At 38.3% G+C, this 12,434-nt stretch overlaps 1 protein-coding gene across 2 annotated transcripts in view; it reads left to right on the top strand.

Moving 5' to 3' along the window:
* Tafa2 (TAFA chemokine like family member 2) overlaps window positions 1–12,434 on the top strand; it is a 448,413-nt gene that overhangs the window by 407,124 nt on the left and 28,855 nt on the right. For both annotated transcript variants that reach the window (XM_057757809.1, XM_057757808.1), the window contains exons 3-4: window positions 3,661–3,813; window positions 4,786–4,910. In XM_057757809.1, the coding sequence (XP_057613792.1) occupies window positions 3,661–3,813; window positions 4,786–4,910 (278 nt within the window). The remainder of the gene's footprint in view (window positions 1–3,660; window positions 3,814–4,785; window positions 4,911–12,434) is intronic.

Below are 12,434 nucleotides of genomic sequence, written 5' to 3'. Positions count from 1 at the left end.
GAATGTTTACATACATTGGAGTTGCTAGATGATAGGAAAGTTCTTGTGTCTGAGGTTCCTGCATATCGTTTTCCATATGGCTTGGACCATTTACATCCCCAGTGACAATAACCAAACATTCCTTTTCCTCCACATGCCAACGCTTCTTAGCCTTTGCTTCTGATAATAATGTTCGATATGGATGACATCTCATGCTTTTTGACTTATACCATACTAGTAATTAAGGATATTGAGCATTTTCCATATTTCTGTTAGCCCTGTCTACATCTTCTCTTAACGAGTTGTCTATTTTAAATTTGGCCAACTGTTTTCTTGCTTTTGAGTTGTTTGGGCTCCTTACATATATTGGATATCAACCATTTATTATTATTAGCCTTTTATTTATTATTATCACCTTTTATGTAGTATTATTCTATTCCACAGGCTTTTTCTCTTTTGATTATCTTTTGCCACACAGTTTTTTGAGCTTTTATAATCTGTTTTTTAATCTTTGCTTTTGTTGTCTGTGCTTTTAAAGTTATATCTAAAAGAACAAATATTGACCAGATCAATGTCATAGGCATGTCCTGTGTATGTTTTACTCTAATGGTTTTGCCCTTCCAGATCCTTCATTTACGTCTCTGCATTCATTTTGTGTCGCTTTTTCTATGTAGTGTAAGGCAAGGGTCTAACTTTATTCTTCTGGGTGTGCATGTATCACAAGACCACTTATTGGAAGTACTGCCTCTTCTCTTCACCTGTTCTTGATGTCTTTGTCAGAGATTTATTCCCTTTGCTCAAGATTGCCTTAGCGATCCAGGGTATATTACTTTCTAAATGGACAATTACTTCTTTTCATTTAATTGGATCTTCAGCAGGTCTGACAGTGCTGATCAATCCCTGCCATCAGATGTATTTTATTCTGTGCTCTTTAGTGCTCTTGTTCTCTGTGCTTTCCCTTGTCCCTGCCAGCTGCCCTTAGTCCTGCTGTCTTCCACATCACATAACCACCATTAGTGCTCATTTCCTTTTCCTCCCCTGGGTGGGTCACATCCCCACAATGGTCTTCTTCAGTTTCTAGTTTTCCATACAGCCTATAGACTTAGGGATCTCAGGGTTGTGTGTGTTTGCAGTCCAGCTCTTTCCTCCAAGCTCCACTTCATGAACAGTCCCCTTATTTATATATAACTTGATGGCTGTATCAACCTTGTGCTTAGCAGGGCCAAAAGAAATGTAATGCTCCTCTCTCTCCTCCTGCCTCCTGTCCATGCTGCCTTCTTTTCAGAAACTCTCTATTAGACCATGACTTTTTTCCTTTTTGTTTGTTTGTTTTTGTTTTTTGTTGATAGCTGCATTTTGGTTTTTCAAGACAGAGTTTCTCTTTGTAGCCCCTACTTTTCTGGAACTTGCTCTGTAGATTAGGCTGTCCTCGAACTTGGAGATCAGCCTGCCTCTGCCTCCTAAATGCTGGAATTAAAGGTGAGAGCTACCACCCAGCAGACCATCAGCTTCTAATTTTTCATGATTTGGATCTCCATTGGAATGTCCCTCCCCTTGCTGGTCTCCCCATCTAGTTATGCCCTCAGCTAGTAACCTCTTAGCCCCTAGACTCCTACAGCCGGTCACTCTCACCTTTTTCAGCAAGAGGATACATATCCTGTCCAAAGACTTTCCCCTCTTAATAAAAGAAACAGCTAATCTCTTTATAAGATTTCACACTAGCCCCACATTTCTGACAAGTTTCCCTCACCTCCTCCCTTGTCCACCCATGCCCCACCCCCAGCCACTCTGCTCCTGTTATCAGCACTGGAGAACATTTTTCAGTTTCAGAAACAGGCCACTGCCTTTCTTTTCTGCGTTTGCTCTCTTTTGCTAGGTCTTCATAAAGGGTGCGGCTTCCTTATAATTCAGCCTGTCATTCAAACTCCATCCACTCTAGAGAATGCCCTGGAACTTTCAAATGTAGATGTGAATTCCTCCCCTGTTCAGTTACTCTCAACCACATCTCTGTACTGGATTTCCTTCAAATATTTACTGACTTCATAATGTACTTGAGTGTTTATTATTTGTTTTCTTCCCGGCAATGCAAGCTCCCTGAGGACAGGAAACGTTATTGTCCTGTTAATTCATCACAGCTCCAGTACTCAGAGAAGCTGGTAATGTGCGGTAGTCACTCATTTTAACTGTCACCAAGTACAGTGCAACAGGCAGTATCAATTGTGTATTATAACAGAAACATGGTATATTTGGCAAGTTAAGAGTGAGTGACTCACGCTCAACCAAGGGAAAATTATAAAGTGTAAGAGGATCAGGTCAGAAGTCTGGGTCTTATATATTTTAGCTTAGGTTTCAATACATGCAGTTGACTCAAACATAAAGAACTTCTCCCACAGGCGTCTATGGTGACACAGCTATCCGTGGTGTTGGAGATTGCACCCGTTTCCTAGCTGTTCTGAGAAGCGCCTGTCAGTTTCTAGATCTCACATGGAGGGATAAGAAGTTATGTTATATAAGATTTTCATCTCCAGAAAAGCTTAGGTGAGTTAACTGCCAATTCCATTGTTCATCTCTAACAGGCAGGTTGATATAAATGCATGATGCACTGATCTTATTTATGGGGAGAGGAGGTTCAAACTGTTTGTAGTATTAAACTGTACCTGACTCCCTACCTAACTATCTTAATGTTACATTAAAATGTTTTCTGGAAGTATATTCTTTTAGTAGATGCTTAATTTTGTTTTTTAAAAATGCTCTTAATCTCAGGAGATGGAACTTTGTGATCTGTCATTTTAAGGACAATGAGTTAAAGAAGAAATGTGGGGAGACAGCAATTCTGACGTAGACAAACTAGAGTCCTTTCAAAGCATGCCATGAGATTCCGAATTTTCAATCATCCCCAGAGGTCTGTCACTCGTCTTACTCTGAGGTTGGACAAATGGTTATGTGAGCTTGGCAGCTGATGAGACTGGCTTTCCAGGTGGCTGGCTTCCAGATGTAATCCATCCACGTTCTGCCCGCAGTTGTTGCCATTCGGTGGCAGTTGTCTCCTCGGGCAAAATGGAAAGAGGAATGATTGTGGGTCCTGACATTGGCTGGAACGTGTAAGAAAATGGTGGTATTCTTTTAGACTCTTCCAATTAGTTTATTTCCAGGGAAAGTGGGCAGGATATTCTGAGGCTGTGGTGTTCACACAGTGTCACTGCTTCCTGAAGGGGTGTCCTCTGCCAAAGCCTCTCTCTCTACGCTGAGAAGGCTCACGACTGCTACATCACTCTGTTGCGATTGTATGACTGGCCTCAACAAGCCTACTATAAGGGTACCACTTCCAGGGATTTATGTTCTGGTGATTAACACATTGAAGAGAAAGGTATGAAATGCACAAATAAATACACTTTTACAGAATTACAGATTGCTTCTCTATTTCAGATTCCTTTAACAACTCATTCTAATCTAGTCACTAATTGTTCCTGCTTCACCAAGTATTTACTGACAGAAATGGTCTCAGTACATTTAGAAAAAAAAATCCAATCTGCATTAGGGCACTTACATTATTGTATTTCTGGTTCTTTGCTTGGCAGATCTATTATACAGCCATATTTGAAATATTTCTCATTAAAAACAGGAAACAAAGCGTCCAAATCTTTCCCAACATTTTTTTCTCTTCTGTTTCTGTTTGCACAGCTCACCATGTTAAGACGGGAACTTGCGAGGTGGTGGCCCTGCACAGATGCTGTAACAAGAACAAGATAGAAGAACGGTCCCAGACGGTCAAGTGCTCCTGCTTCCCTGGGCAGGTGGCAGGCACCACAAGAGCGGCTCCATCTTGTGTGGATGGTGCGACCTCTTTCGTTGCTCACTGTTACAACATTGTCAGACCTGGAACCCCACTATAATGCTGCCTACTGAAGTCACTCCCAGGGGACCACACTGTTAATCACATGGCAGAAAGAAAGTTACCTGGGGGGGGGTTGTGTGACACAAGTACCTCTAGCTAGGGTTAATCCCATCTCACATAGTTCTGTTACAAAAGCATTATAACAAGGTTCCAGTCAGTCAATGTGCTTCTGATGTTGTTGTCATGAAATACAGATTTCCTGGTAGATGGTAGATACATAAATTACTTAGGAAATGCAAGATAGAGGGTTAAGTAATATATGTTCAAAAACCCTGGACAGAGTTTAAAAATAAGAGAAAAAAATTCAACTCTATGTGCATGAATGACTGGCTGCAGACAAAATTCACATAAAAATTATTTCAGTGGAGATATATGTAAATGTTGTTTTTTTGTTTGATAGTTCATATTATTCCAGTAGATTATAAATCTTTGTGTGAGGCTAGTAATTGTTACATCATAAACAGTAATTTTTATGTGGCTTACTTTTTGTGAAGAAATTACTATTTATAATAAAGAAAAAGAGAAAAACATATTAAGTCTACAAACAGTCTCCTGATTTTCAGCTTGCTCATGGGGAGCATTTCATTGACTTTAAAATATTGACTCATCTTGGCATGGGTATAGTTTATTATGTATTTATATAAATCAGTGCAGAATTTTTCAATATATTAGTTTCATGAAGTCTATATTTTCGCTTGAAACAACACAGTGAGTAAAGTTATTACTTTCTGTTGAACATTTAGAAATTTATTATTATATATCCCATATTAGTTGTCCTTACAGTGGTCAAATAAAATTTTATATGTAAAAGAACGTCTTGAAAATACAAAATAGATTAGTTGCATCAGTGCATTTTGTCCCATGGCAGTCCCAAATAGAAAAATTGAGAAAAATTTCCTCTTTCCTTACAGCATCCATAGTGGAACAAAAATGGTGGTGTCATATGCAACCATGTCTGGAGGGAGAGGAGTGTAAAGTCCTCCCAGATCGGAAAGGGTGGAGCTGTTCCTCTGGAAACAAAGTGAAAACAACCAGGGTGAGTGGACAGCCATCCTGGGAGGCAAAGGATCTCCGAGTTAGTGGAGAGCAGGATGTGTACTGTGGCATCTCAAGGGGAGGTTGTAGAAAGGAATGGTATTGCTTTATATAATGTGAATTTCCCATTAATTCATTTCTTCATAGCACATTTTTATTTCAGAATACCATCTTCTACCAAATGCCATCCGCCTCCATGTTTTCTGATTAATGAACTCCATTTTCTCATAAGGTTCTGTTAACAACACGAATACCTCCCACTTCCACAGACATGGCAGACAACTGGCCCCAATCCCTGTTCTTCAGCTGAGTAGTTATGGGAATAAATTCCAAAAGAGATTCCATGTGATTAGTTTACATATAACTCCATATATATTTACAACTTAGGTTCTGTCTGTATTGTGAAGGGGGTTGTTTTGATTTTCCTGAGTTTTGGGCAGATAATTAGTTTTCTAAGGGTAAAGGGTCGCAATCTTTGTAATGGGTAATGGAGAGGTGATTCAGGACGAAGCAATGCTTTAGGCAGAGATAGCCTTCTGGTCTCAAGAACTTCCATGGAGAGGGGAGAGGAGCGAGAAGCCATTTCATTTTTAATCTCCCATCGACTGCATGGATTTCCAGGACTGAAAGAATTTGATTTCCATTTTAAATATAATTATACATGTGAAAGTTATATGTAATTATATATAAACTTATATTTTTAAAAGTACAATTGAAAATTAAAATTTTATACTTTTCAATTTGTTTTGAAGGAACGTTGGCAATTGACTGAAGTTGAATAATTGAATAATAAAATAAAATAATGGTAAAAATTTATTAAAAGTGACACCAAGCTAGATAACATTATCATAAATTGACATGAAATTAAAATTTTTCTTCCGAGTATCTTCAGGTCATTATTCTATTACTCTCATCCCAACACATTCAACCTTGTCAAGTAATGTCATCAATACATTAACACTAGATGAACTCAGATGTGTCCATGTTTTAAATAGCACAAATAAAGAACGTATCTTATTGTTTTGCCAGTTATTCTTGATTCTAATACATTGGCTAAATTTTGGGAAATATTTTCAAAATTGTGCCAAGTACATGGTCAGTTAGCTAGAATAGCTCTATTATTAAGTGGACTGGCAAAAGTTCTAATTCTGATTTGTCAACATTTTGTTGATAGGAAATTTTCTTGTAAGGTATTTATTACCATGAAATTATTTCCCCTCACACTGTTCCTACCAAAAATAAGACTAATGGGAATTCACTAAAGATTTGAGATTCTGAAATACATTGGCAAAGTAAGTAAAGAAAAAAAAAAGATGAGCTCTCTATAGCCATTCCGTGTTTTCATTAGCTCATTGGACAAGGAGAAACTGACATTTCCTGGACCCATAAACATGTGCTGCACACTGAACAAGGTACTTTAAATACATTATCTAATTTACTCTGCTTAATAGCTCCACAAAGATGATATTTTCATCTCCATTTTACTGATGAGTAAACCAATGCTTCACAAAGTTAACTGGCTTCCCAAGGTCATAATGGTAATTAATTGAGGGACCAAGATTCAGCCACATAGCCTGAATCTCAAAATTGATCCCTTAATCTGTAAGTGTAACTTAATTTTAACATATGATTTAATATATTATTAAATGATAATTATTAAATTTTCCTACAGTTCTTTTCACATGAGATAGACCTTTAAGAATATATTTAACTTTCTGGATCACTGAAATGAAAAGGTCAAGGCAATGTTGGAATTCTCAAAAATTATTTTCTAATGGTGCCATTTCTTTCCCTGTTGGCCAATTCTCAATAATCCAAAATTAAAACTGAGTGTCACCTTCACAGAACTTAGTCCAATGTGTAGAAACAAGACAAATGAAAGAATGGGTGGTTCCGGGCAGGAAAACCACATCTAGACCCTATAGTTTGCTTTAGGAGTATGGTACTACATGGCATTAAACAATGTTTTTTGATTTTCTTTCGTTCTTCACTAAGAACAGCTGGCAGTGGAGGACCTTATAGGATGTATCGTCACCCGTCATCAGGCTGAGGGTTATGTTGCCATCATGGGATAAAAATGGAAACCAGGCAGGAAGCTCTTCAAACTCTATGTTCCTGATGGCTTTTGCTATGTGTGTAGTTGGTAGCTACAAGTGATTGCAATAGGAAAGTGGAAGCAGACAGGAGCAGAAACAAATAGCCCTCACCCATTCATAGTACTCAAGCCAGCCTTGAGTTTCTCTGCTCTGTATCCTTGTAGCATTTTATCCTTCTTTAGTTTCTACCTCTAAGTCCTTCATGTATTCTGCCACGAATTCTTCCAAATTGTTTCCCTAACTGTCAGACAAACGTCTGTTTTCCCCTTTCCACAACTCATCTGCCTCCCTGACTACCTGGCCACTTCTGTGCTTCATGTCCATCATCATGACTCTTCCGCCTATATTGTTTCTTTCTTTATGTTACCAGCTCAGCCTTCACTATTGAAAGCAGACAAGAAAAGACTGCTTAAGGAAAGCCTCACATTGAGTGTGTAATGCCAGGGCAGAAGGTTCAGAGAATTCCCAGCCAATTCAATAAGTGAGCCTACAAAGCAAGCTTATATTGTGTTTAAACCAAACACAGCCATTGATGCTTAAGTTTTGGACCAATTGCAGCCTTGCCTCTTAAGATCAGTCATACTAGTCCCTCTGATAGGTCAATGGCTTAACTTTTCCTCTGCTAAGTTAGGTGGTTACAGGGTTATTTAGAGTTCTTAGAAACTTGTGATAATGCAAAGTCTGATAGAAAATTGCTTCACAGCACACCAATGGTGTCTCTTGTGCCAGGGAAATGGTCTGTGGTTGTAATGCAGTTTTCCTGAAGCATCTCAGGGTTAGCAGTTGATACTGATGGTGGCAGAAGGGATGCCCAATTAGTTATGTTGCTCAGGGAGGCCAGGGGCCCAACAGCTGCAAATGATAGAGTTAGATGGCTCCGTGACTGGAAAATGGACATCAGAAGTCAGCTTTATAGCAAGAACTTAGTGGACTTACTTTTAACACTAGCTGTTGTCTGAGTTTTCTATCCTGCCCAGTTCCTGCAGTCATTATGTCCCAAAGAAATCACACAGAGGTCTACATTAGTTGTGAACTGATTAGCTCAGGCTTCTTATTAACTCATAACTTATATTAGCCCATTATTCTAGTGTATGTTAGCCACATGGCTCGGTACCTTTCTCAAGGAGGCAGTCACATCTTGCTTCCTCTGCAGCTGGGTAAAGGACTGCATCCTCTTCCCAGAATTTTCCTGTTCTCATTGACCCACCTCTACTTCCTGCCTGGCTACTGGCCAATCAGCGTTTATTTAAAATATAATTGACAGAAGACAGACAATTGTCCCACACGAACTAGCTGCGACTTTAACAGTGTTTATCAGTGTTTAACATCTGTATAGCACCCAAGGAAGAGTCCTCATCATCTGTCCTGGATTAATACTGTTGTAGGTGCTTGGATTGAATTGCTTCTAAGATCTCTAGTGATTCTGAGACTAGGATTCTTATTATAGCAGGAAAAATAGTGAGGGAAAAGATAAAATGTCTTGAAAAAGGGAACTTTTTGATTTATTAGAGTAAATTATTTTTTCCTTTGTTTCTTTTATATGAAACATTTTAATTCTTAATTGTTTTAAGTATACATTTTCTTGCATTTTAATCATTTAAAATTTTCTTTATGTGTATGCACAGGTGCCTTTGTGTTGGTATGTGAATATGAGTATAGATGTCTGAAAAGGCTGAAAAAGGAATAAGATATTCTGGAACTGGAGTTACAGGTGTAGGCTCACCCACATTGGGTTCTGGGAACTGAACTTGGATTCTCAGTAACATCAGTGGATGCTCTTAACCAGAGCCATCTTCCAACCCTAAGGAAAAAAAAAACTTGTAAAACATGGACATAGTTAGATATTTTCAATTAGCTGAATACCAAGATAGTCTACCTGACCTGTCAAAATTGTACAAATACAAGTATTGATTGAATTCACAAAACTATTTGGTCAAATGTTGCTATACTACCATAAAAAGTTAAAGTTTTTAAAATGGCATCAGCTTTGCCTTTCCCACTAAAACATCGTAAAATGAGAGAGAAGAATGAAACACTCTTAAGTAGGTTGGGGCACAATAGCACTACACAGAGAATGAACAGTAGACAGAGGTGATTATTCCATGTGTAAATAGTTATATTATCAAGAAGCATAAGCCTAATGCTGTCGTTGTCAACTTACCAGTCTTGAATAAGAATGCTGGGGCGACCAGAGCACTATGAAACCATTATCCCTGATTTGGCAAGTTCTGTACACAATAGGAAGCCTAGAAGAGGAACTGGAAAAGGCTGCAAAGTACCTTGTGAACTGCTCTTAGCCCAGAGCTATTTGTGTTTCAGAGGCAAAACATGATGGTCATATGGGATTTTCATTGCAAGCAAAATGGCTGGAGAAATGATTAAAATTTTCAGTAATGTACACCCTCCCATATAATTGCCCATATCCAATCTGGAATGTTCAGGTAAGCCTTACAGTGGAAGGAGAAAAGTCAGGCAGATCCAGCAGTGAGGCGTGCATGGCCTCAGCTGAGAGAAATGGCATCTTCCAGAATGGACTAGAAATCAGGGCTGGGTGAGTTCATCTGACTAATTTGGAAACTCATTGCCCTGATCACAAATGTTAATTATACCCTGCTTCTGCCTTTATAATCCATTCAGAGAGCTTTGGTGTTGTTATTCTGACCTACTTTTTCCCCCAGAAAGCAGGGAAGACAAGGAACAGATAGTTTTAGGCAACATCAAATTTTTGTTTTCAAACCCCTTTAGTCTGAAAAGCATAGAAAATGCAACACCTGTTTTCAAATCTTTTTTCCCTTCCCATGCTTAAGGAGAAAAATTTAGGAGCATCTATGACATGCAAAACTATCTCCTGCATTACTTTTAAGATTTAAGATAAAGAGAAAGGAAAAGTCATATGAGCCTTTTATTTTAAACTCTCTTCCAAAGATAAATAGTGAGGAACTTTTTTTTAGAGTCATTAATAAAAGAATAGTCTCTCCAGTGTAAAAGAGCACATAATTATATGGTAATTATACAATACAAAATAGCAGGGGAAAGGTGCTGCAGAGCTTGTAAGATATAAGAAAATATCTTTAACCCTGTTGGGATCATCAGGAGAAACAGACTATACTTCATTGCTTTTAATGTTTTGATATTTTTTTTCTCTGTCGAAGATCTAAGGAAGTCATGGACTGCTTTAGAATTTCAATTTCTGATCTGTAGGTGAGGACATCATTCTCCAAAACATGGGGGTCGGTAGCTCTTAGGTTTGATTCTTACCTAAGGAAAACATGATAAAGTGACTCTATCTTGTCATTAGAAATATCATCTTTGGGAATAATGTATCCAAAGTCTGCCTACTTTTTCTATGTATAAGATGAATTCGTGGGGGCATAATTTGTACCTAGTTGGAGTACTTTTTTTTTTAATCATATACTTCAAATACAAGTAGATAGTAATTATGTCTTTTTTAAATATACCTTAAACAAAATTGAGTTTTAAAGGTGATACAATGAAAATGAACATATTATATAATAACAATCCTCATAATTTAAGCACAAAAGGAAATACAGCATTGACATAGCTGTTATTGTATACTACACCAGTCCTACTTAGTAAAGTTAGTCAACCATACTAGACAAAAAGGACAACACAGAGATATGTAAAATAATCATGGCCAACAAGTAGCACATGCATTTGAGATGGGAAAATGAATAGCGTTTGTGGCATCATTGTTTTTTATCTCTGTGCAGCATCCTGCATAGAGGGGACATTGGAATCAATGGCAAATAGTGTCAAGACTAATGTTATTAAAATAATAGACTAGCAATGTCCTTGATTTAGCTCTGTCATCTTCAAAGGCATGAAGATGTCAATTCAGTTTCAAGCTCTCTGGCTGTGTGTTCCAAGGACATTTCTAACTTCCTTCACAGCTAAATTAATATGACATTAATACATGGCTAACCTCAGAAGACAGATAAGACCAGTTTTAGGAGGGAGGAAAGAAACAGTGTCTTGTGAATTTTACTGATCAAAGCCTCAAGTTGCCCCTTCCAGATAAAGCTGGATTTTATATCAAGGCTCAGTGCTGGGAGATCTAAACAGGGACAAGGGAGCTGTTCAGACCCACGGAAAAGGGAGAACATAGCAGGAGGATTAAAGTTTACTTGATTCCTTTAAGACAGCACAGTTTGTATGCCTTCTTCATCCCCAATGTTCACTTTGCCTGGCAAAAGTAAGTACAGATTTAGAATAGTGTGGTTCTTTCTCGATCACCCCACCCTTATCCCGCACATCCCCATCCATTTGTCTTCATCTCTCCACCAGTCAGGGCCTGAATTACACTCTAGTCTACAGCACAAAGGCAAATGACCTTTAGGGCTGTGGTTTGGAAATTATATTATAGCACCGACAGTAAGATAGATTCCTTATCTTATGACTCATTACACACAACACACACACACACGCAAACACGCACACACACAACACACACACAACACACATATACTTTTGTATGTGTCACATGGCAGTTAAAGCTGGACTCTGATGTTTTGGTTGTCTTTCTTTCTTACCTTTTGGTCTTTTTCCTTCTGTTTCTTTCTCCTTTATCTTCCTCTTTCCCCTCCCTCCTTCAAATATCAGCCTCAGGAACTGGTTTTATCACTTGCTGATAAGTTGTATTCTGTATTTTAGAAAGCTCTAGGCCACCTCTATATTTGATTACCTCCTGCATCTTGCTTCATGGAACTTATGGAGATGCTAACTCCTTAATAAAGTGTTCTCAAATCAATCCAGTTCATGCGTTTTAATATCAGTTTTCAATATATTTTGGGGTAAATATTTAATTTACTTTTGAGATATAGGTTTTGGGGAATCAAGTATATATGACAAATAAATATTAATTCAAAAGTGTTGTACAGTTTACTGTTTTAATGATTTATTCAATGTTTCAAGTAAAGACACCAGTGAAACAAAAACCAAGGAAACACAAGTTGCTGCCCCCACCCCAAACCTGTACTCTCCTAGGTTGTATTAAGTTTTCTGTTGTTGCCATAGAAGTTAAAAGAAGTTTCAGTGACTTGATACAATGTCTGCTGAGTATCTGCAGATTAAACGTCTAGGTACAGGTAACACTACAGTATCTGTTGTGTGGGTTTTGTGAAGGAAGAATTAAAGGGGACACCACCTTTGCATAACAGAGCTGTGCTTCCTTGGGCTGAGTCTGGGGAGACGCTATTTCAAAGCTCATTCAAGTTATCACCATCAGGGTCATCTTGGAGACTGTAGGGGTTGGAGTGTCCCTTACCAGAGCCTCTGTCACCTCCATTAGGATGATGTTTTTTCTCATCACACTCTCTCCCCAGTCTGAGGCAAACCATGGCCTCCTCATGCCTGAGCATCTTTGTCCTCTCCCGTGACTCATCTTTCCTCTGTCTTCTTCTTTTGCTGTA

Source organism: Chionomys nivalis, chromosome 25 (assembly GCF_950005125.1).
Source record: "Chionomys nivalis chromosome 25, mChiNiv1.1, whole genome shotgun sequence".
Taxonomy (NCBI): Eukaryota; Metazoa; Chordata; class Mammalia; order Rodentia; family Cricetidae; genus Chionomys; species Chionomys nivalis.
Note: the sequence above shows the minus strand (reverse complement) of the source record. Positions and strands in the feature narration are given on the sequence as shown.